General features: G+C 48.4%; 1 protein-coding gene and 2 long non-coding RNA genes across 4 annotated transcripts; 2 read left to right on the top strand and 1 right to left on the bottom strand.

The window, feature by feature from the left end:
* Positions 1-956: 956 nt before the first annotated feature.
* LOC113883587 lies at positions 957-2,717 on the bottom strand. Its single transcript, XR_003508688.1, has 2 exons — positions 2,613-2,717; positions 957-1,405 (listed from the first exon to the last, which is right to left on the bottom strand). It is a non-coding gene; the product is annotated as an uncharacterized LOC113883587 (long non-coding RNA).
* Positions 2,718-2,768: 51 nt separating this feature from the next.
* On the top strand, positions 2,769-8,013 carry IFT22 (intraflagellar transport 22). 2 transcript variants are annotated; one of them, XM_027527445.1, is made up of 5 exons: positions 2,772-2,887; positions 4,936-5,012; positions 5,139-5,228; positions 6,072-6,274; positions 7,089-8,013. In XM_027527445.1, exons 1-5 carry the CDS (start codon positions 2,849-2,851, stop codon positions 7,235-7,237), a joined length of 558 nt encoding a protein of 185 aa, XP_027383246.1. In that variant the 5' UTR covers positions 2,772-2,848; the 3' UTR covers positions 7,238-8,013. The 2 variants fall into 2 exon arrangements, with proteins under 2 accessions (XP_027383247.1, XP_027383246.1); XM_027527446.1 differs by lacking the exon at positions 5,139-5,228 and having other exon boundaries at positions 2,769-2,887.
* A 3,340-nt stretch (positions 8,014-11,353) lies between these two features.
* Positions 11,354-23,521, top strand: LOC113883716. The gene is made up of 3 exons (XR_003508717.1): positions 11,354-12,383; positions 13,768-14,067; positions 17,897-23,521. It is a non-coding gene; the product is annotated as an uncharacterized LOC113883716 (long non-coding RNA).
* The last annotated feature ends 266 nt before the right edge of the window (positions 23,522-23,787 follow it).

The following is a 23,787-nucleotide window of genomic DNA, read 5'->3' as shown; positions in this document are numbered from 1 at the left end:
CTCAGGAGTTGCAGAACACAGGCTCTAGAGCATAGGCTCAGTAGTTGGGGCTCTCAGGCTCCAGAGCGTGGGCTCAGTAGTTGGGGCTCAAGGGCCTAGCTGCTCCAAGGCATGTGGGATCCTCCTGGACCAGAGAGTGATCCTGTGTTCTCCGCACTGCAGGCAGATTCCCATCCACTGCGCTACACAGGGAAGTCCCACTCTGTATCTTTCAACCTTCGCTCTTCTTTGTTCCTGCCTAGAAAGCAAATCCACAACAGGAGAGCAGCCACAACAAAGATGTCAGGAAAGTAACGAGAAGGCAGCTGCCTCAGCCCCTGTATGCCCCTCCTTGGACTCCTGGTTATGTGAGAAAATAATAAATCCCTTATTTGGTTAAGTCGCTGTGGTGAAGTTTCTGTGACATGGAGCCAAACACAACCCTGGCACAGGCTTCCAATCACCCTTAGAATGAATTCCCAAAGTCTGACACGGTCTCTCCAAAAGCATCTCCTACCACTCTCCCCTTATTTCTTCCTGCACCAGAGTCCCGGCCAGGTTCCCGGCTATTTTTGGAACATGCCAAGTGTATTTCCACCTCAGTGGCTTTGCCCTTGTTCTTCTGCTGGAGTGTTCTAGATCTTTCACATGCTTCATCTGAGACATTTCTTTACCCAGTTTTCTGCTCTAATGTCACCTCTGCACCAAGGTCTTGCCTTGACTACTCCATCCAAAACTGGCTCCTTCACACCCTTTAACTCCTTTGTTGTTGCTGTTGAGTTGCTACATCTTGTCTGACTGTTTGCAATCCCATGGACTGTAGACTGCCAGGGTTCTCTGTCCATGGGATTTCCCAAGTAAGAATACTGGAGTGGGTTGCCATTTCCTCCTCCAGGGGATCTTCCCGACCCAGGGATTGAACCCATGTCTCCTGCATCTCCTGCTTGGCAGGCAGATTCTTTATCACTGAGCCACACTTGGAAAGTTTAACTCTTTAGTGATTTATTTTTATTCATAGCACTTGTCAATATCTACAATTGTCTCTACCTGAGAGTAGACAGTTTTGTTTTACTTAATATCCATCTACTCCACTAGAATCAAAGCTTCAAGAGGTACAGGCAAACCCCCAGTATCTAGAAGAAGACAGCAGGCATTCAAAAGGTATTTACTGAATGACACCTTTTTGAGTTTTTTTTTTTTTTTTCTTTTCTTTTCTTTCCAGTTGTAGCACTTGGGATCTTCGATCTTCCTGGCGGCATGTGGAATCTTTAGCTGATCTTTAGTTGCAGCATGTGGGATCCAACAGTTGGACCAGGGATGGAACCCAGGCCCCTGCCTTGAGAGCACGGAGTCTTAGCCACCGGACCGCCACGGAAGACCTGTACCACATCTTAAAGTTAAGGTAGACTCTTCTTTACAGTTCACCCTGTATTACAAAAGAAAGCAGTTTGGGATTGGACTTATTTTGGTTTTATTGTTGCTGTTGTCATACTATTAACAGCACTTTCGACGGACTAGCATATTTTGTTGGAGAAGGCAATGGCACCCCACTCCAGTACTCTTGCCTGGAAAATCCCATGGACAGAGGGGCCTGGAGGGCTGCAGTCCATGGGGTCGCTAGGAGTCGGACACGACTGAGCGATTTCACTTTCACTCTTCACTTTCATGCATTGGAGAAGGAAATGGCAACCCACTCCAGTGTTCTTGCCTGGAGAATCCCAGGGACTGGGGAGCCTGGTGGGCTGCCGCCTATAGGGTCAGAGTCGGACACGACTGAAGTGACTTAGCAGCAGCAGCAGCATATTTTGTATTGGCGCTCTCCCCATATAGACACACATATAGATCTCATGGCCTCACTCAAAATTCTGGAGGGCTCTGTAATTTAAAACTGCCCTAAGGGGCTTCCCTAGTAGCTAAGTGGTAAAGATTTCACCTGCCAATGCAGGAGATGTGGGTTCAATCCCTGAACTGTGAAGATCCCACATGCAGCAGAGCAACTAAGCCCTGAGCTCCACAACTATTGAGCCTATCTATGCTCGAGTCTTGGAGCTGAAACTACTGAAGCAGAGACCCTAGAGCCTGTTTCATGATTAGAGAAGCCGCCCCAATGAGACGCCATCCCACTGCAAGAAAGAGTAAATAGCCCCTGCTCACAGCAATGAGAGGAAAGACCGCAAACAAAGACCCAGCACAGACAAAAACACACTGACCTAAAATAAACCTCACCAAAAATAAACTGAATGTAGCAGCAATGCCTTCAGACCCCTGCGCTATCGGTAAGTCAGGCCAGGGCCTTTTGGTTTCTTCCAGATCATCGAAATGACAGTGAGTGGTGGACCCCTAGAGATTCGTTTTTTTTCCTTGACCTTTCCTAGACTGGGCTAGGGATATGATACATCCGTTCTCAGTATGGACAGTATCATGCCAGAGCGATGCAGGCGTCAGATACCTGGTTCGAATCCCACCTCACCAGCTACTTGACCCGTTTGAGCTCTGGGGGTTACAGGGAGGAATAAAGGAGATCGGGACCTGCAGTCGACCTCCTCCCCACAAGGAGAGGTCAGGCTCGCAAGCTCTACAGGCTTCCCCACTCCGAAGCGAACCTGCATCCGGATTTTCTGCTTCTCTCCTACCTTCTTGCCTTGCTGCCCACTTCCAACCCAAAGCCCACGCCTCGCATCAGGCTGGCAGGGTACCACCCCAGAGCCCTCTGGGAGCCCGGACCCCGGCAAGAACCCGCCCACTCCCGTCGGCCCCCGCGCCGCTCCCGTCTCCGTGGGAACGAAGGTAGCCAACCAGTGCAGTGACTTCCGCTCCGCCCAGACTACGACGCGGGCTCGAGCTGCGCCTGAGTGGGCCCCGGACAGAGATGCTGAAGGCCAAGATCCTCTTTGTGGGGCCCTGCGAGGTGAGGCCGGGACCGGCGGGGCGGCAAGCAGGGCCTGGGGGAGGGGGGCGCAGGATCGCCCCCGGCGTTGTGCCTAGCACCCGGAGCCCCACAGGAGCTAGGAGTCCATTCCCACCGCGCCCACCTTGTTGTGTGACGCCGGCGTCACCAGGAACTCGGCGTTCCCAGACCTTGACCCTGTTGGACTTAGGCTCAAAGGCCCATGGTAGTGAGTGGCGTTTGTGATCAAAGCCTAGATCTCACGACTTTTTCTGCGCCTGTGGCTTTCCCTAATGAAATACATCAGCAGAGCAAGAAAACCAGGAGGCAGGACTAAACTATTACCTGGCCTTGGAACAGTTAGCCTTTAACGTGGGTGGTGATGGCGGGGGATTAAATCTATTTGTGTAGGTCACATCGTACACAATAAAATTAAGATGGACTAAAGCTAAATGTGTAAAACAACTGTGGAAGTTGTAAATAAATAACTCTCCAGCACCCATCAGAATTGCCTGGTAGACCTGTTACAAGTACAACTTGCTGGACCTATCCCAGGGTTTTGATTCAGTAGGTCTGGGAGGGACCTGAGAATTTGCATTTTGTGGATGCTGGTTGTCAAGGGACCACTCGCTGGGAACCATGGTAGTAGATGAATATATGGAAAGACCTGTTTTTAACCTGGAGTCAGGGAAGGTCGTCTTAAACACAACACAAACGTGAAGAAACTGTAGAAGAAATGACAGCAAAGGTAAAGCCAGGGGAACATATTAGCAAAATGCTTGACAAAAAAAGGATTCATAAGCAGAACATACAGGAAAGTTTAAGAATCAGTAAAGAAAGTAAGAAGCAACTCAATAGATAATCTAGCAAAGTCTGTGTATAAGAAATACAACTGACTGAGAAGTATGAAAAGTATGAAAAGAGACACAGGAACACAAAACAAAAAGATGCCCCTTGTTTGCCCATCAGGCTCCCCAGGTAGTGCTAGTGGTAAAGAACTTGCCTGCTAATGCAGGTGCGATCCCTGGGTCAGGAAGATCCCCTGGAGGAAGGCTTGACCGCCCACTCCAGGACTGTTGCCGGGAGAATCACCATGGACAGAGGAGCCTGGTGGGTTCCAGTCCGTGGGGTCGCAGGGAGTCGGACGTAACTGAAGCGACCGAGCACGCACGCTCGCAACATGCAGTCTTAGGGTGCTTTGAGGGAAAGGAGTATTCTAGGATTCTGTAGATGGGACTCTAAATTGGTAACACCTTTTTTTCTGAGATCAAATTATTAAGGTTTAAAATGTGCATAGCTTATAGTGTAGTAGTTACATTTCTCAAACTCTGAAGCTAAAGATCCATCCACACTCCCCATGAGTCTATACAATATTGAACAGGTGGGAACACCCCAGGTGCCCATCAGAGAATTAGAGAATTAATGTCTAATCTCTAATTAGACATTAGAGAATGTCTAAATAAACTAAGGTACATTCTTACTTTGGAAGATACTGCAAGAGTGAAACAAAATAAGGCAAATAAACTGACACGGGGAACTCTCCAAGACGTCAACTATTAAATAGGCAGGTCACAACATATGCTCAGAATTATGAAAAGCAAAACAAGCAGAGATACATCTTTTTTTAAAGGAAATTCCCAAACATATACAAGGGGAGAAAAGAATGACAAGTCCTAGTACCCATCATCTCGCTTCAACAACAAAACATATTTCTGCATTTATGTATCTCCCTCTGCCTTGCTGCTCTTCAAATTTACCAGCCTTTCTGTTCCTTAAACGTGTCACATCCATTCCTGCCCTGGTGCCTTTAAACCAGCTATTCCCCCTGCTTGGAAGTGAGTAAAGTCACCCAGCAGCGGAGCCAGCACTGAAATCTGTGCTCCCCACGACCCAGAGTGGGCCGTGCCCACCCAACCAGAGAGAGCCCCTTGGTCTGGGTGATCTCAGGGTGGCCGTGGCCTCTACTCCATCCTACCTGGGTCCAAGCTGGCTATTGCAGGCCTTGCTTATGATTGACTTTCTGCTTTTCTTTTACTGTCCGAGATCTTTTACTGTCTTTGTTTTCATAGAGTGGAAAAACCGTTTTGGCCAACTTTCTGACAGAATCTTCTGACATCACTGAATACAACCCAACCCAAGGAGTGAGGTAAGCCCTGACAAGCCCGTGTCGCACAGAGTCCCTGCTCCTCACCCGCCTCCTGACGTTGGTGCCGGTGGCATCCCCAAAGCACAGTGTTTCTAAGGAGAGGTGCTGCTCTTATTTTATCTTTAGGATCCTGGAATTCGAGAACCCACATGTTACCAGCAACAGCAAAGGCACGGGGTGTGAATTTGAGCTCTGGGATTGTGGCGGTGATCCAAAGTACGTTTCCTTTAGAGCACTGGCTCCATCAAATGATTCAAAAATCAGCTGGCCACCAGGCACCTTGGACTCAGGCCTAGCTCCCTTCCTAGCATGTGTCTGGGGTTTGATCGATGACTGGTGACATGCATTGCTCTTGAAATGTCAGTGACTGGGTTATGATTCAGTGAGAGGTCATCTATCCATGATTAGTGTTTAGACATTATTTTCAAAGTCGATGATTAGAAACTCGAACTGTGGTTTATATGTGGAATCTTATTTTAAAAAAAAGTACAAATGAACTTATTTACAAAATAGAATCGCATATGTAAAAAAGCAAACTTATGGTCACCAGGTGGGGAAAGAGGGGTGGGTAAGCTGAGAGATGCGGATTGACACACACACACTAAAATGGGGCTTCTCAGGTGGCACTAGTAGTAAAGAACCCTCCTGCCAATGCAGGCGACATAAGAGACTCGGGTTCCATCCCTGAGTCGTGAAGATCCTCTGGAGGAGGGCACGGCAATGCACTCCACTATTCTTGCCTGGAGAGTCCCATGGATAGAGAAGCCTGGCAGGTTACAGTCCATAGGGTTGCAAAGAGTCGGACACGACTAAAGCGACTTAGCATGCATATATAAGATAGATCAACTAATAAGGACCTACTGTATTAGTGCAGGGAACTCAATATTCTGTAATGACCATGGGAAAAGAATCTTAAAAAAAAGTGGACATATGTATATGTATTACTGATTCACTTCGCTGTACAGCAGAAACTTAACAGTGTAAATTAACTAAAAAAACCAATAAAAAATTTAAAACAAGATACAGAAACCAGAGCCACCTACCCTTCACGCCATGCAGGTTCGAGTCTTGCTGGCCAGCCCTGATGAAGGACTCTCACGGAGTGGTGATCGTCTTCAACGCCGACATCCCAAGTCACCTGAAGGAAATTGAGACGTGGTATTCCTGCTTCGTCCAGCAGCAGTTCTTACAGAATACTCAGTGTCTGTTAATTGCACACCATAAACCAGGCTCCGGAAGTGACAAAGACAACCCAGCTTTGGGTAAGGAGCCAGGAGTTCTGGCTTCTGTCTGGAATGCTCTGGGCATTTGTATGTTGCTCTGTGTCTTAGCAGCCAACAGCTCTGTGCAGTTTGTGAGCACCTGCTGCGTCCTCGCCATTTGTTTTCCTCACCACGTAAATCAGAACTGCCGGGTTAGTAGATCCACCCAGGCCAGGCTGCAAACATTGTAAAAGCTAGTTAGTACCACCCAGGCCAGGCTGCAGACACTGTAAAAGCAGACAGGCACTAAGAGGGGGAAAAAACCCTGGTTTTAACCCCTCATCCATACTATTAGGGACATTCTTTCCTAACTTGCCTTTAAGCTCCAATCTGCATGCGACAGACCATTAGAGAGGTGTCTAAGTAATCATGGAAAACAACTCAGAAAATTCAGAAATGCCTTCCTCTCTGGTGTAAGAACCACGAAGGCCTGAGAGTGGCTTGCAAAGCTGTAAGCCTATTGCCGAGGGCAGTGAAACCTTTCTCTGTGAAGTTGTGTCACGGAGGCCCCACTTTATTTTTGGACTTGGGAAAGTTAAATTAATTGGCTCCTGGAAGAAGAGTCAGGTCCTTTGGAGCTAGAAGTAGCCCCTCATTTAGAGCTCATGGCCTAGGGATTTCCCTGGTGGTCCAGTGGCTAAGCCTCCTCGCTCCCAACGCAGAGGGCCCATGTTTGATGCCTAGTCAGGGAAGTAGAGATCCCACGTGCCGCAAGAAAGATCAAAGATCCTCCATGCTGCAACTAAGTGTGGCTAAATAAGTTAATTCATTTTTTTTTAAGTTCATGCCTAATTACATTATTTTCCTTTTTAAGCACCACCCTTGAACAAGCTGAAGCTGGTGCACTCGAATCTTGAGGACGACCCAGAAGAGATCAGGATGGAATTCATAAAGTATTTAAGAAGCATAATCAACTCAGTGTCCGAGAGCAGAGACCGGGAAGAGATGTCCATTATTACCTGACTGGCCTTCATCTGGAAGCTTCCACATCCCAGATGAACTTCATGTCAGTGCAGAGCCTGAAGTCCATCCACCTAAGAAGGTTCTCATCGCCCTTGGGCTGTAGAAGGTGTTTTCCTTGTTTGCCCCAAAGACCAGTCAGCCAGGGAGTTGACTCCATACCATCTGTTCTCCATCCTTAGTTCAGCTGAGAAAATCCTATTGTTGAATTCTGATTCCTTTGCCCCAGATCTCTTCAAAGAGCTGAAAAACCGAGGTGGGTGGTTTTTGGGTTTTTTTTTGCCTCCTTCCATATGTCACATCATTAAAGTTGCAGAATTGTCCCTGTCATAGCCCAGTGGTATGACCATAGTTTAATTCACGTGGATTGGTTTAAATATGATTTTCATTCCTTAATCTGCACAATTTCCCTAGGACATTTTAGAAAAATACTAGCATTTAACCTCTCCAAGATTGTATTTTTACTTCGATGTCCTTGCTATCTGGACACCATATCACATTGGATAGTAGAATACATACACAGTCTCTAAAAAGTTTTTTATTTTCTTAGGGGAATTTACTTCTTAAAGATTACTTTGTGTAATACAGGGGAAAACTATGTTATACTGTCATAACACCTAATCTATAAAAATGGTTAAAAGAGTTAATGCTCAGAATAACCAAATACGGCGAGTTTACAGCTTATTGTACCAGTGAGTGTGTTTTAGTGATCTTGGGAATTACTGTTGTTTCATAATTTTTGCTTCCTGAATTTTTTAATATAGCCAACCTAAAAATAAGTAGATCAAAAGTGAAATGTATGTCGTTTCAACTCAAAGTGGAAGAAAAGTAGAGACACTTAAAAGAGATGAATAAATATGCTTGGCTGCGTTTCACTCTTAAAATGAAGAGGGATAAAATGTAGCCGTGTGGGCAGTCTGGTTGAGAGAGTGGTATTGGCAGATAATGACAGTTCCTGGTAAATCAGGGCTTCCCTAGTGGCTCCGTGGTAAAAAATTCTGCCTACCAATGCAGGAGATGTGGGTTCGATCCCTGGATGGGGAAGATCCCCAGGAGAAGGAAATGGCAACTCACTTCAGTATTTTTGCCTGGGAAATCCCATGGACAGAGGTGCCTGGCGGGCTACAGTCCATGGGGTCACAAAAGAGTCAGACACGACTTAGTGACTAAACAACAAAACTTTTACTGAACTGCCTGGATCATCCGTGAGCACATTTGAAGCCTAGCTTGAATTGCTTCTTCCTGGCCCGCTCTCAGTTGGAACTTTTGCAAGGAACACAAACAGGAGATGACACTGACTCAAACTGTAGTAAATCTTCTTTACACAACAGCTGCAATAGTACTAATTGATCTGAACTTCAGTGGTTAAGAAGGTCCAGTGGTGAAGAATCCACCTCCCAGTGCAGGGGATGCAGGATTGATCCCTGGCCAGGGAACTAAGCCCCAGGTGCTGCCACTCAGCCCCACATGCAGCAATGAGAGATCCTGCAACTAAGACCTGACATGGCCAAAGATAAATAAATACTGTTAAAGATCTCTTTCTCTGTATCACAGATGTGAGGAGCCACAGATGCATGAAACAGCCTAGACGTGTGGGAGCATCACTCAATGGGTGGAGAAGGGAGTGTGTGAGTGAGGTGGAGTGTGTGGAGATGGCCGGGTGTGCATGTGTGGGTGATCAGACAAGGGGTCAGATGGTGAAGGGATTCTCAGACCCGACCAAGGAGTCAGGCTTTGAGGCACCACTGAAGGATGATCACTGCAGATCGATGTAGGATCTCCATGGTAGAAAAGCCCCTCTGACCACAGCATGAGGGCTGGATCAGAAGGCAGACAAGTGTAGAGGTGGCTGCCGTCACTCCAGTCTTTGAGGCCAGCATCTTCAAATCTCTCTCTGCTCCTTCTTCACATCGCCTAATCCCCTGTGTACCTGACTCAGATCTCCCTCTATGGCACTCTTATTAGGACACTTCTAATTGCATTTAGGGCCCACCCACGAAATCCAGGATAATCTCCCCACCTAAAGATCCTTAATTTAGTCACGTCTACAAAGATGCTTTTTCTAAATAAAGTATCATTTACAGGATATGTGCATTACAGGGAGTCACGTCTATCAGGCTCCCCGGGGCCATTACTCAGCCTAATACATATGCTGTTCACTGAGGCATTATGGGAGCGTCCCGGTGGCTCAGATGGTAAAGAATCGCCTGCAATGCAGGAGACCCAGGATCCCTAGGTCTGGAAGATCCCCTGGAGAAGGGCATGGCAACCCACTCCAGTATTCTTATCTGGAAAAATCCTACGGACAGAGGAGCCTGGTGGACTACAGTCCATGGGGTCACACAGAGTTGGACTTGACTGAGCGACTAAAGACGCATTATGGAAGAAAAGGAGTAGGTTTGAGGGGAGTGACAAATGACTAGGGCAAGGTGACTCAGCAAGTGACTCAGAACTGGACCCCATGCCCCAGCTCTTTCCACTGTCCCGTGTAACTGGGCAGATGAGTTACACAAGTGGACCTGGCCAAGAGCGCCACCCTTTGAGACTGAACTTGGTAAAGCAACAAGTACAGCAACAACAGCAGGGCAAATAACCACTTTTGAAGCTAAACCACCCAGAAAATGGTTTGCACGTATGTGGCCCATAGATCTAGCATCATATTTCTTGAAACCAATCAAATGACCGAGTCGCATTCTGAAGCTTTCTCAGTCGTAAAGAAAACTACAACTCACATTGTAACTTGAATGTCCATATCTTGAAATTGTTCAGGAATGTTCCTGGACATTATATGTTTTCTGGAACACCAGAAGACCCTTATATCCATAGTGTAGGCTAAACTGCTATAACAACAGGTAGAATTTTGCTGGCAACTGAGAACATGTAAAAGTTCATAAGAGAGCAGTGCTCCAATATCCATGGAAAAGGTAACTAACTGCATTTGCACCACTCAAAATCATTCTGAATTATGGCTCTTTTAGATCTTGACTTCAGCCTTCCCCATCTGATTCCTGAGAAGTACATGAACATCTTGGCCTTGTTGCTGTTTAGTCGCTAAGTCGTGTCCGACTCTTAGTGACCCGATGATCTGCAGCATGCCAGGCTTCCCTGTCCTTCACTCTGTCTCAGAGTTTGCTCAGACTTATGTCCACTGAGCCAGTGATGCCATCCGACTGTCTCATCTTCTGTCACCCCGTTATTCTGCCCTCAATCTTTCCCAGCATCATTCTGGCCTTGGCTGATGCTTTTTCAACAAATGTACTCTTTCCTCAGGCAAGAAATGAAGGTGTCTGTGTTTTAAAAACCAAAACCAAAGAAATTAAATAAATGAGGAAGGAGGAAACTCTCTGCTTTTGAATGTTAAGGAAAGATTACATATTTTTGACTGTGACTTCTAAATTGCTTTATCAGGTAAACAGTTCTCTACGTTTATGATCTGAGCCATTCTTCCTACCAAAGTTAAAAGCTAATGGAAATATTGTGTCTGCCAAGTATTCCCACTTCAAAAGGCAAGTTCTTGGTGCTTTGATGTGAGCAACACCTCATCTGTCATTTTACACCACAGAGTTCATTCCTATCTAGGCTTTCTGATAGCCTTTAAAAGTATGCCTCCTTTCTCTAAAGCCTCAGGCAGATTTACTCCACATTTACAGCTCTTTGGATCAAGCTTAAATATAGAACCTAAGACTTTCAAAGTGTTATGGGGGGAAAAAAAAAACTCATCTATTTTATATTTAGAGTCTTCCAAGAGCTTTGTAATAAGTAATTTATGTAAGAACGATCGTGTTTTCTTTTTTTTTTAATCTTTCGGGTGACTTTACAAGACTTGAAAAAATATCTGGCTGTGAGTTAATCAGATTATGTAATAAAATATTTTGTTCAGAAAAATAAAATTATAATTTTATCAAAGTATAAGGAACTTGGTTTCTACTGATAGAAACCTACGCAAGTACTTTTTTCAAGAATATTTTGCAAATCCAGCTACTCTTGGAATTTATCACCCTCTTTGGGAGGGTAACTGTTAAAAGCAAGAAGTTGCGCTCTGCATTAAAAAAAAAAAAAAAAGCAATGGCGTTAAGATATCCACACAAATGAGATGAACAATCTAAAGAGAAGATTCTTATCTATGAGGAGACTTGTGGGAAACAATAGGTGAGAGGCCAAATATATCATGCCAGCCGGTTCACACGGACTTGATTCTATTAGCTGTGTAAGAGCCCTAAGCAGAGCGGGGACAATTACTTTGGTGGCCGCGCGGAGAATAGACTTAAGGGTGTGTCTAAAATACAGCACTGAGGGTTGGCACGTAGAGAAAGGGAAAGATTCTGTAAGTATTGGGCAGACAAACATTGTGTTTGAGCGGAAACGGGAGAAACAGGGAGGATTCAATCCCACACCCTCGACTGTAGGTGCTCCAGGTTCAGTTCAGTTCAGTTCAGTCGCTCAGTCGTCCGACTCTTTGCGACCGTGCTCCAGGTAGTGGCTGTTAATCAATGACTACGTTTCCCATAGTCCTTAGGGCAGCACCGCCTACATTTCCCAGAGGGCTGTGCGACGCTCGCGTTGACCCTGAGCATCCGTGGACACTAAAAAGGTAAACAGGACGGAGTGTACCTTATGTTGCTTTATAACCAGCTTTCCCATCCTCCTTTCTTTTGTCCTTCTCTGTCTCCAGCTTCTCTGTCCACGAATTTGAGGGGCCCAAATACCCCCGGACCGGTCTCCTTGACAACTCCTTGTTATCTTTTCGGCAGCCCGCGACCGGAAGTGGGGTGTGCCCGAGACTCCTGGGAAATGTAGTTCAGCCTCCCAACGGCCCCGGCCCAGCCAAATGGCTCGGCCTCCTCGGGCACCAGAACCAAGGGGCGGGGGCGCGTGACCGTCCCGTTTGGAAGCCATGGGGAGTGGAGGCTCATCTGCCCACGATCACCGCAGGCAGGCCCCAGACGGTTGCGGAACCGACGAGCCCAGCCTGTCTCCGTGGTAACCGGCTGGCCGCAGAGGACTGTGGGAAGTGTAGTTGGGCAGGACCGGCCGGTGCTCGAGGTCAGAGGGGTTGCCGTTATACCGCCGGCCACTCCGGGCAGAACGATTTTGCGGCGTCCGGGCGACGGCGTCCCGCCGTCACTTTGGCCTCTGATCACCCAGGCAGGTGGGTGGCCCCCCTGGGAATAAGTTCGGCTGAGATTTGCGTAGACTCACACAGTGGATCATAGTGATGAGAGGGGGATCCGAGTGGATCAGATTGGAGCCTTTAGAGGGCATCTAGTCCAATCCTCTTTACTGTTAGAGAAGGAGGTACCCAAGTCCAGAGAGTGTCAAGTGATTTCCCCCAGATCTGCTCACGCCTTTATTTCCAACACAAGCACAGTGCCTGGCACAGAGTTGACGCCCGAGCGTTTGTTAAGTGTCACTTCGCACTAAGGACAAACTGCTGAAATACTTGAACAAATTACAAGATAAAAAGGAAAAAAAGAATTTATGAGGGAAGTGAACCTGAAGAGACCTGTCAACTAAATGCAACCTGTAGACCTTATTTGGGTCATGATTCTGACAACCAATTGAGGATTTTTTTTTTTTTTTAAATCAAGGAAATGTGAACATGAATGATATTAAGGAATTACTGTTTAAAAATTTTAGTTGTGATAATGGTATTGGGGTTTATGCTTTACAAAGAAAAAGACACATACTGCAGATCTTATGAGTGAAATGATGCCTGAGATTTGCTTGAAAAACATGCAATGTGGTGGGGTAGGGGAGAGTAGATGAAAGATTGGCATGGTTACTTCCCTTCTAGCTCAGTTGGTAAAGAATTTGCCTGCAATGCAGACCAGGGTTCAGTTCCTGGGTGGGGAAGATCCCCTGGAGAAGGAAGTGGCTACCCACCCCAGTATTCTTGCCTGGAGAATTCCATGGACAGAGAAGCCTCGCAGGCCATATGTGGTCCATGGGGTCACAAGAGGCAGATGCGACTTAAAGACTAAACCACCATATAATTACTGGAGATGGGGATGTGTCCAGGAGATTACTATTCTGTTATCATATATACTCCCCAAAACATCAAGTGTAATTTAGTTCGAATCTACTAGAGATACATACTGAAGGGGGAAAAAAGATATACTGTCTAAGATTTATTTTTAAAATACTCCATAGGGATTTACCAGTGGCCCAGTAGCTAAAACCAGGATCCCAATGCAAGGGGCCCAAGTTCAATCCCTGGTCAGGGAAGTAGATCCCTAAGTTCGAATGCCGCAACTAAAACAAATCTCACATGCTGCAATCAAGATCAAAGATCCTGCGTGCTGCAGCTAAGACCCAGCACAGCCAAATAAATATTGAAAGGAAAAAAAAATACTACACACACACAAAAGTATGGTGGGGCGAGCTAGAAACAGGAATGGCAGGAAATGAATAGCTACAGAGGTTGGGTGATGGGAACATGAGAGTTTGTTGTATTATTGTATTCTTTCTAGTGGGATTGAAAATTTCCATAATCAAGGTACTTTGATTTTTTTCAAAAAACTTGTGTATTTCAGAACATTTCTGAAATTAAAGAAGCTCATGAAGAGTTTATCAGAAACATAACTCTCCCACGGCACAAGTTAAGGCTCCTTGGGGACTTCTCCAGTCAAGAATGACCCCAGTAATGGTGGGGGCTGTGTCCTTGGCCCCCCCCCACCCCCCGCCCCCCGCCAGATCCAGTCCCATAGACCGGAGTCTGGGGAACCTCCCAGAGGGGAGGTTGAGCAGCTGGCCTGCCCCAGAGAAGAGTTTCGAGCAGGAGAGTGAAGAGAGGAACCAGGAAGGTGACCAGAGTGACCAGAACTGCCAGCCAGGTGAGCTCCTTGCCCCCGGCGGGAAAAGGCAACCTAGCAGAGACCCCGTGGATGCAACAGGTGTGGCTCTGTAGTTTCTGAGCGGACCCAGCCCTCATCCTGCGAGCTCACACAGCAGAGAATCATCTAGGGTGAGCCTGTGGAATATGCTTCCGGGTCACCCAGAACCTGGCGGTTAGGGCCATTGTGAGACCAGGCTGGAAGGGTGATACCCTGATGGGAGAAGGGCGAGCACATGAGACAAAGACAGAGGGGCAGGAACCCCGAGCCCAGGTCTGTGTGAGCTGAAGGGCTCAGCTAGACCGAAACGGGCGGGAGGGCAGCCCCCAGGCAACCTGGTCCCCGCGTGCCTCTGTGAGCAGCCACGCTGATGCTTTGCAGCTGCGGAAAGACACAGGGCTGCCAGGGCAGTGGCTCATCACCAGGCCACTCGGCTCTCATACCAGCCACCTAGCCTCCACTTCAGCCCCCCTCTTGGGGCACTTTTCTGTCACTTCTGCTCTTTTTAAAAGCAACATAATATTTTCCCCTCTTATCAACAAAAGTGGTACACGTCCAAGTTTTAAACTACATATAAGCACATTGAAAAATTATTAGTCACGTATTCCAGAATCACTGGTAACACTTTCTTAGCGTTTTCTTTCTAAGCATATATATATATGTATATATACACACACACACATTTTAAGCATATATATATATATATATATACACACACACGTTTTCTCCACCGTTCAGGTTTCTCATTTAAAAAACAAAACAAAAACAAACAAACAAGGTTTCAGGTGGGAAACCTCCCGGAGTCCACAGCTCTGTGCAGCCGCCGCGGGCTCATTTCCGGGGCTTCCCCAGGGAGAACCTAGAGGCGGGCCTGTATGGGAACACGGGTGCAGTACCCGCTTCGGCCACAAGAGGGGAGTGCCCACCCACGCACGTCTGCCCGGAAGATCCTGTGGGACCCTCAGGTCCGCCCTTCACGCACCAAAGGTTTCCTCCTTGGGATCAAGGCACCGGCATTTAGTCCGAGCTTTATCGCTCACTCTGCTAGCGGCGCCTCTTGGAAAACCTCCTTAGTTAGGAAAAGGACAGAACTCACACACCTTCTATATCTCTGCCCTGGCGTGACGAATCCTTGGACAGCCCTCTCCGGGCTTCCAGGGAAGGGATGGACTAAGACTGCCCAGGGCCTCTCCAAGACGAACATTCTCCGCGGCTTCCTATTGTTCGCAGGGTCCGGTCTGAGCTCCTTCTAGGAGCCCCGGATGACCTGGCCCCTCCTTCCCGCCCTCCTCACCTCCCTCCCTCCACGTCAGGCACGGTTCTCCTCACATACAGAACACGCGCTCCTTCCCGCTCTGCTCTGCCCCTCACCCACAGACCTGCCATCGTGGTTCTCTGGAAGGCGCTCCCCAGCACACACCAGGTTGATGCTTATCTTTCAGGTCTTCGCTGACATGTCGCCCTTTCCCAGAAGTCAGCCTCAGTGATGCGAGGCAAGGTCAGGATTCTCCTCTGTGCTCCCCCTTTCAAAACAGGTAGCCTGTTGGATGGCCTGCCTCCTTCTAGAAGTCCCATGAGGGCAAGAGTGTGTCCATCTTGCTCGCTCGCGTCCCCAGCACCGAAGCACAGCGCCTGGCCCTCCATAGGGCTCAGTGAAGATTTTCCTAATGGATGAACACAGGAGTGAATGAATGAATGTCTTCCCCTGCCCACTAGAGTCTGCAAAAGCCAATCCCCTTCTCCCCCTCCGTCCTCTTTCTTCCTGTTTCGCCAAGGGCTTCTCACTCTCCCGGAAGCCTCTGGAAACATTACCCAAGGAACAGTGGTGCTAAAGGACCCTTTCTCTCCCAGTGCTGATGGAAAGACAGTGGCATCAGGAGTGAGACAGACCTAGACCGGTTGTGCCGCTTGCTAGCTGTGCACTCATCTTATTTTCTTTACAAAGTAGAGATCACGGGTGCCATACAGGCAGGGGGTTCAGTTAAGCTCATGGTAGCCTGTCGTGTGGGAGGCAGTCATTAGATCAGAGTTATTCCTCCCTCCCTCCCCAGCACACTCTCCAAAGCCCTGTCTGAAACCCAGGACACAGACACCCCTGCAGTCTCGACGGTGCTCCTGTTTTCCTCATTCCCCTCTTTCCCTGGGTAGCCCAAGCCCCTTGTGACTGACACTTCCTTTTTCCCTGTCCTTGATCCCAGCACAATGTGCCAGCTACAGAGTTGAGGAGATGCTCGAAAGATATTTGTTGGATGGATGGATGAATGGTCCAGTCACAGCAGTATCCCTGGGGCATATTCGTGAGGTGTCAAAGGTAATGGTGGTCACCGGCCTCTTCGTGGGCAGGTGGCCTCCTGTCCCCTGGGCAACACCAGAGTCAGGTGGGCACATGGCAGACACAAGGACAGGATTTACCTGCCTGCTGGAAGAGGAAGGAGGCGGGACCGTGAAGAAACATGGACATGGAGGCCCTGTGGGGAAGTATACTGCTGAGAGCTCGGGAGCCCCTATGCTTGTCTCCTGCAAGGCCCCAGGTCCCCCAAGGGCAAGCGGACCCCAGGGGTGGCTGGTGCATGACCTTGTCACCGAACCGGACTCCCCCACAGGCTGTTTGCGTTCCTTCCAGCCCAAGCCTGTCGTTCCCTTACAGGTGCTGAAAGTCCAAGTTCCAACAAAAGCGTTATCTAAATTGGCCCTTTCACCGTGCTTTTCTCTTCCATGACCATTTTATACGACTTGTGCTCTGAGGTCTTTCTGACCTCCCAGGGGCCCCGCATGGCCTCCCAGTTTCCCAAGGCCAGAGGACTCCCAAGAGTCCCCCTCATTCACAATGAGCATCTGCCCTCTCTCCAGCCCGAACCCTCGGGTGATGAATGAGGGCTGATTTCTCCTGAAATGATCATCACCCCCGATTCAGCACCTGTACTCCAGAATGGCTCGGCCAAGTTGTGCTTTCTCAAAGCGCCACTGCGCTAATGAAGATGCAGGTTTTTCGGTGTGTTGGGCTCCAGGCTGAGCTCTTTGTTAACTCTCTCTCTGCGTCCCGTGCCCCCGGCCCTCCCCCTTGAGTTCTCTGATGCTGCTGCCTCGCTCGGAGGATTTTCCTACATTGATGCCATTCATGGGGGAATCTCTCTAGTATGAATTATGAGATGAATGGAAATTTCCCCGTATTCAGAATGTTCAAAGAGTTCCTCTGCCGTATGAATCCTTTGATTCCTCTGCCAGAATAGGATGCAAGTGTCTGGCCACGTGTGTTGTGCCAGGCTGAGAGTCTGTGGCGCCCCAGAGTGCTATCTTCCATGTAAAGGCTCCAGATCCTGGCCTCTGAGGAGTGGCGGTCCCCCCAGCACGGCCCTCACCGTGCTGCTCTGGCAGAGTGGCTGGGCGTAGGCGCTGACAGCGCGCCCGTGGCCCTGGCCTCACACCGTGATGACACCATCGGAAATAAGAGTATCACAGGCACCCCTGTTCAGGCAAACCGAGCTCTGTAGCTCTGTGCCTGCACGAACCCTTGAGCCTCTGGCTGTTGGGATGACAGCAGCCAGAAGAGGAACCACTGGTTGGATCCTGTTTCCCAAGGGGGCAATAAAGGCACTGTGTTTGGAGCACCCACTGTCCTGGCTCAGGAGGAGCTCCCCCAGGAGTGCTTCCCACCCGCCAAACATGGCCCAGAGCCCACCTCTCCCATGAAGGCTTCATGAGACCCTATGGGCCTGTAGTTGGGCTCCCAGCCTGCACTCTGTTCACTGGGTCCACTGCCCCTGAGCCCCATCTTGCATCCTGCAACGCTCTGATCCTTCCTGACCTTCTCATGCATTTTTATCCTCAGACAGATGTAAAGCTCTTTGAGGAAGAACCACCCCATGTCCCTTGGACTCACAGCACCAAGGGACACCGAGCACCGAGGGACTCGGGATGACGTGGGGATCGGTGACTGCATACAGCTATGGACGCAGACAGATGGATTTGTGGCTCAGGGTCATCACGCATGGAGACACGCTTACCCCAGCCTGAAGACATGACCTGCCTTCTCGGGGATGGTTGTCGGCCATTCTCTTCCGAGTCACACAGGAAGAAGGTGATCTCATCTTTATTGCCACCTCTTCCCCCACCCCGACCTGAAAGCAGGATTAGCCCTGATGTCCATAAGGTGGCAGAGGCCCTTGGCTCTGTCTGGGAGGCATTGCTGGCTGTCATGTGTTGTGCTAACCTTGGGAGTGACCTTGATTGGGGAGGCAGGGAACAAGCAAGAAATTAGTATGTTGGAGAGCTGGCCAGTTTCCCGGTTAAGGAGGGCTGGCTCAGGGTCCACCCCCAAGATGAACTTGGAGCTCTTTGAGAGCAAGACCTATGTCTGAAGCATCTCTGTATTCATAGTGCCTCAATTAACACCTGGCACGTAGCAGGTGTTCATCCAACACTGGGCGCTCCTGTAGTTGCCAGCAACCAGAGTTACCAGCAAGGAGGTAACAGGAAAACAGATGTTAACGACTGTACTGAAAGGCCCCACCTGTGCTGACCACCACAAAGGCATCATCCTTTGCTATAGAGCAGAGTTCTGGGTCCCAAGCACAAAATCCAGGAACATCTCTTGTCTTTTGTTAACTGCAAAATCTCTATCTCCCCTACAAAAAAAAAAAAAACAAAACACAGGGACAGACTCTGTGTATATATCCATGGATTTATATAGCCATGGCGTGCTCTTCTAAATGTCTTTAAAATCTATTAAGTTAGAAATGTTGGAGGTGGTGATGATAAGAGCTAGTCCCTAGATGTGGCATTGCCCATCAGAACTGCGTTTCCCAGAAAGCCAAGGCTGCTTCTGAACAGCTGAACCTTGAACCCAGTAAAGCCTTGAACCCGGTGAAAGGATGAGTAGATCGTGGAGCGTTAAGGAGAAAAAGGGAGGGTCCTTGCTAGCCGCCTCTTTGCCTGCTTACCAGAGGCTCGCAAGCTCACATGGCGGTCTCTGGGCAGGAGGACAGCTGGTCACTGGGTTTCTGTGCTCCTGTCCTGGGAGTTTAGAGCTGGAACGTCACTTACAGTGGATCTTCAGATACCCTCCAGATCACTCCTCGAAGGGCTTATCCCAGGAACAAATCGAGTAGGAAGTGATAGAAACAGGCAGAGGAGTTTGAAATGGCTAAACCAGGGAAGGCTGTTGGGGGAGAGGGGATTGGAGGGACAGGGACTGTAAGCTCAGCGAGGTTAGAGACTCTTTAACTCCTGGGGGGCTGGGTGAAGGCTGTTCCAAAGGCCTCTAGGAAATCGTTCAAGAAACTAGAAGGAAAGCTGTCAAGTGCTTCATGGGGTGCAAAGTCACCCCCAGCCCCACTCACCATCGTGGGGGGCCCCAGTGGAGCTCCCCATCAGAACCGCCACGCCACGCCAGCTCTTTCAATGGGCGCCGTCCAGTGGGCTCTCCCCTGGGGCTCGGCCCCACCTGAGTGTGTGATAGGCTCTGATGACAACAGTCACTCACATGCATTTAGTGCCTCACACACAGGGTCTCATTTAATCCTCCCAACAACGCTTGAAATGGAATGTTTCTATCCTCACGTTAAAAATGAAGAAACTAAGACCTGGAGAGGTGCAATAACTTTCCCAAGGTCATGCAACTAAGAAGTAGAGGAGCGAGGCTTAGAATCCAGTCTTCCACGAATGTTCTCATTTTCGCGTTGTGGGATTTTTCATTCCCTTTGCTGGAATCACCAGTCTGTTTTCTGTCCCTGTTACGTGGTATCATGTTGAGTTAGTCCTGCTTCTCCCGTCTCTTCTGTGGCCTGCCAAAGCCACAAAATGGTTTCTAAGTTCCAAGTCCAGTGGGTACCAGATGCTGCCAGGCCCTATTAAAGCCATGTTCATGAGAGAGCCCGGCTTCCTACTAGCAGTCCCTGGAATCTCTCCTGTGGGAATTCGGGGGATATTTCGAGGCAGGGCAGACTTAAGAAACTGATTATGCTGTTCATTCTGTAAGTCAAGTAACAGGCCCTCAGAGTGAGTGACCTGAACAGCTGGAGCCAGCTGGGCAGGTTCAGCTGCAGCCACAGGTCAAGGGCCTTGGTTCATCTGCCAGCCGGATTCCTCTCTTCTCCACTTGGCATCCACTGAAAAGGGACTGAAATGTGCAAAATGGCCTTTTCCCTCCTGTGTCCGCCTGGCGTCTCTCTAGTAGACTGGCCTAATTTCCTCATCTTGTTGCCCTGGGCTCCAGGAGCCACCTCCCACACCCTCTGTCCTGCCCCACTCCCATACCCACCTCCTTCAGTCCAGCTGGCTGTGTTGTATCACATGACTCTGCCTCTGTCCTCCTCACACCACACACACACACACTCACACACTCAGGCAGGTCAATGATCCAGGATCTGTGTACACTGGTCAACAACTTGTGAAGTCCCCTGACTCAGGGAATGTTTGGAAAGCCAGTCAGGCCAGGCAGATACCTCTTTTAGGAAATTTGAACCTCCAAATCAGGCTGCATGGGCAGTGTGTGACAGGAGGTCATGAGGGCAAGTAGGGCCAGGTGCTGGCCGGAAGTACACTGAGATGGAAGCTTGGAGATTGAAGAAAGGCAAAACAATACTTATCATTGGGGGATTAATGAGCCTCTTTGGGAAGAAGATAAAGGATGTCGAGATTAGAGGCAGAACTCCAGGAAAGGCAGAGAGAGGAGCCAGTCCTAGAGCCTCTCCAAGGCTCGCCAGGCCTGCCTCACCCATGTGAGGCAGCAGGCTCCTTACTTAGTCCCTCTGCTGTCTGTTGGCTCAGAATTGGGCATGTGACAGTTCTGCCAACATAACTTATGGGGAAATGGCTGGGGGACCTTCTGGGAAGATTTTGCTTTCTGATAAAAGGAGAATGAAGAGGCCCATCTCTTCCTCCTGCTTTGAACAGGGATGTTTGAGATGTGATATTTGGAGCTGTGGCAGCCATTTTGAGACCAGGTGGCAACGAAACTAAGGGAGAAAGCCAACATAGCAAGGTTGGCCGAGTAGACAGACAAAGCCTAGGTCCTCGATGATACCGTTGAGCCACCATACCTATCCGGGAACCGCCTACTTCCAGTCTTACTGATCTTTAAATTGAACCGTCTTTATTTTCTAAGCACATTTCTGCTATTTGCAGCCTAAAAGGCATTCTTAGCCAGTCAATACAACACTCCTCCGAACTTCCCAGTCATCAACTCCTTAGAGCCCCCACGGCTCTTGGTACAGCTCCAAATGGAAAATCAGCCCAATTTAGACACTGGAAACCTTAATTGTGTGGTAGGAAATACAGGTCAAGATTGGTCATAGCCCACACAGGCAAGCAGCTTGTACACTTAGTTCCGATTCCTGGAGCCTACCGGGCACTGATGAGGAAAGAAAGATTCAGGACAGTTCCAGATGCATGAGCCTGGGTCTTCTAAATTGGGGCTCCATGAGGAACTTTAGAACAAATCAGCGTGGAATCGGTGGGGGTGGGGGTGGGGGTGGGGGTGGGGTGGGGAGGTGAGTGTTAGTCCCTGGAGGCAGAGCCTGAGCATGGACCAGAAGGCCATGGCAGAAGGAGAAGCAAGTTGGAATTGACAAATGGTGAGTTAGGTTGGGTGAATTCTGGAGGAGGCCGGTGTCACACAGCAGGGTTTTATGAGCCCCATATACTAGGTGAAGGAAATGTATGGCAGCTAGAGCTTAACTGATGGAAAACTAGGCTTTGTAGTTACTCTCCAGCCAGCCTAAGTGACATTTCATATCCTTTGGGGAACACGGTGCCCTGACTTGAGGCCACTTCCCGCTTTCTCCATGCCTTGTCCCTTTGCCACCTGGCCCTTCTTTCTTTAGCTTTCCTTCCCATCTTCTCTGAGCAAAGCCAGGAGCCAGAAACGCACAGGACCTGAATTGCTTCTTCCTCAATTGGGGAATGGATATAGTGGCAAGCAAGGATGTCTCCTAGAAGACTTAGAATCCTAGGCGAGGGATAAGGAGTTTGGTTGGGAGGTGAAAACGCAGTCGGTGGATAAGGACTAGATGAAGCTTTCTTCTGATCCAATTTTCATCACATAATGTGGTTTTTGTGTTGCTTCAACACAAGAAAATGTGCCTGACCCTTGCTTCATGAAAAGAAGAATTGAACTTAGGAACTCTAGCCCTTCCTCTTTAAATGTCTAACTTTAAATATAAAGTGAAACCGGTATCCTCCTCATGTAGCTGTCAGATGCATTCAGAACTGGAGAAAAATTGCCCTGCCCTTTCCCAACTCAAAATAGTCTTCGGCAGTAAAGAGAGGTGGCCCATAGAAGTTCCTCAAGCTAATGGGGGCCGAACACCAATGTGTTGCAATTAGGGTAGAATTTGCAACCTCCAGATCCTGCCAGTAAGCCTCGCCCCCTCAACACAGTCCTTTCACACCCTCCACAATTTATGGAGTCCTGCCCTTGAAGGTTCAGACTAGGCTGACTCGGTTTGCCTGTTGTATTACTTCATTCATTCAGCAAAGTTGGACTGAATACCTACCAGGAATAGAAGTTAAGCTTATAAAAGCAAGTTTGTAAGCTTATCTTCCTAAGTCATTATATATATATAATATATATATATATAATTTTATATATATATATATACTATGGACAGAGAAAGAAATGGAAATGGAAAGAAATGGAAATCTTGGTTGCAGTGGAAGAAGCAATAAAGTTTAAGCCCCTACTTAATGCAATTCATGCTTTAATTGACAATAAACCCTGAACCCCCTCCCCTCCTCAAAGTTACCCCATACATCACTAAAGATTCTCTGAAATCCAATAAGGAAAAGAACTGAAGGCTTTTCCTCATTCTCCACAATCAAGGCTTTTCTCCAGAATGAATTAGCCTGATTACTGGCTAAAAGCTCTCCCACAATCTTTCCAATAAGAGTGTTTCTTTCCTGTAAATTCTCCAAAGATGATGCTCCACGTTGGTTCCACTCACAGGCCGCTCTCCAGCGTGAATGAGTTCAGTGTGCCCCCACGCCTCCCCCCGGCGGCCTCCCCCATTCACACACACGCCTGCTTCCTGTCCTGGTGAATCAGCCCACATTGTCCAAGGCTGGAACTCTGATTGAAGGTTCTTCCTCATCCCTTCTGCTCCCAGGGCTCCTATCCACTCTGAAATCCCAGATGTCTAATTAGCTCTGAGCACTGTCTAAAAGCGCTTTCACAGCTCTGACGCGCATGTGGTCTTTCTCCAGTGTGAATTCTCTGACGTTGAATGAGCTTTGCTTTTCCCGAAAGCCCTTACAGTTACGGCATTTGTAGAGTTTCTGCTGCATGTGAATTAGCTGGTATCAGGATGCTGCCGGATGCCTCCTGCAAACGGATTCTCTCCAAGATGAACGTTAGGGAGGCGGGGTGCCAGGAGAAAAGTGGCCTCTGTTTCATAACAAAGATGTTTTCTCCAAGAAGTGCACTGTAATAAGGAATAAATTCTGAATTCTGTTCTAAGATTTGGCCATACCTATCTTATTTGTGGGTTTTCTCACTGCTTAAAAAATGTGTATGAATTGTGAATGTTCTCATGTTCATCCCATTCATGGGACGGATTCTCCAGGATGTCTCTGTATTCACGGACACCTCAAAACTCAGACCTGGTCAGTGTCCCCCAGGGACCATCTCAATGCAGCTGCCTATGAATCTATGACTGCAGAAAGTTCCCATTCAGACCAGGTGTTCCTGGTCCCAGGCTCATATGAAATTACAGGAAATGTAAA

The sequence above is a fragment of the Bos indicus x Bos taurus genome, chromosome 25 (genome assembly GCF_003369695.1).
Source record: "Bos indicus x Bos taurus breed Angus x Brahman F1 hybrid chromosome 25, Bos_hybrid_MaternalHap_v2.0, whole genome shotgun sequence".
Lineage (NCBI taxonomy): Eukaryota > Metazoa > Chordata > Mammalia > Artiodactyla > Bovidae > Bos > Bos indicus x Bos taurus.
This window is presented reverse-complemented; position numbering and strand designations above follow the sequence as displayed.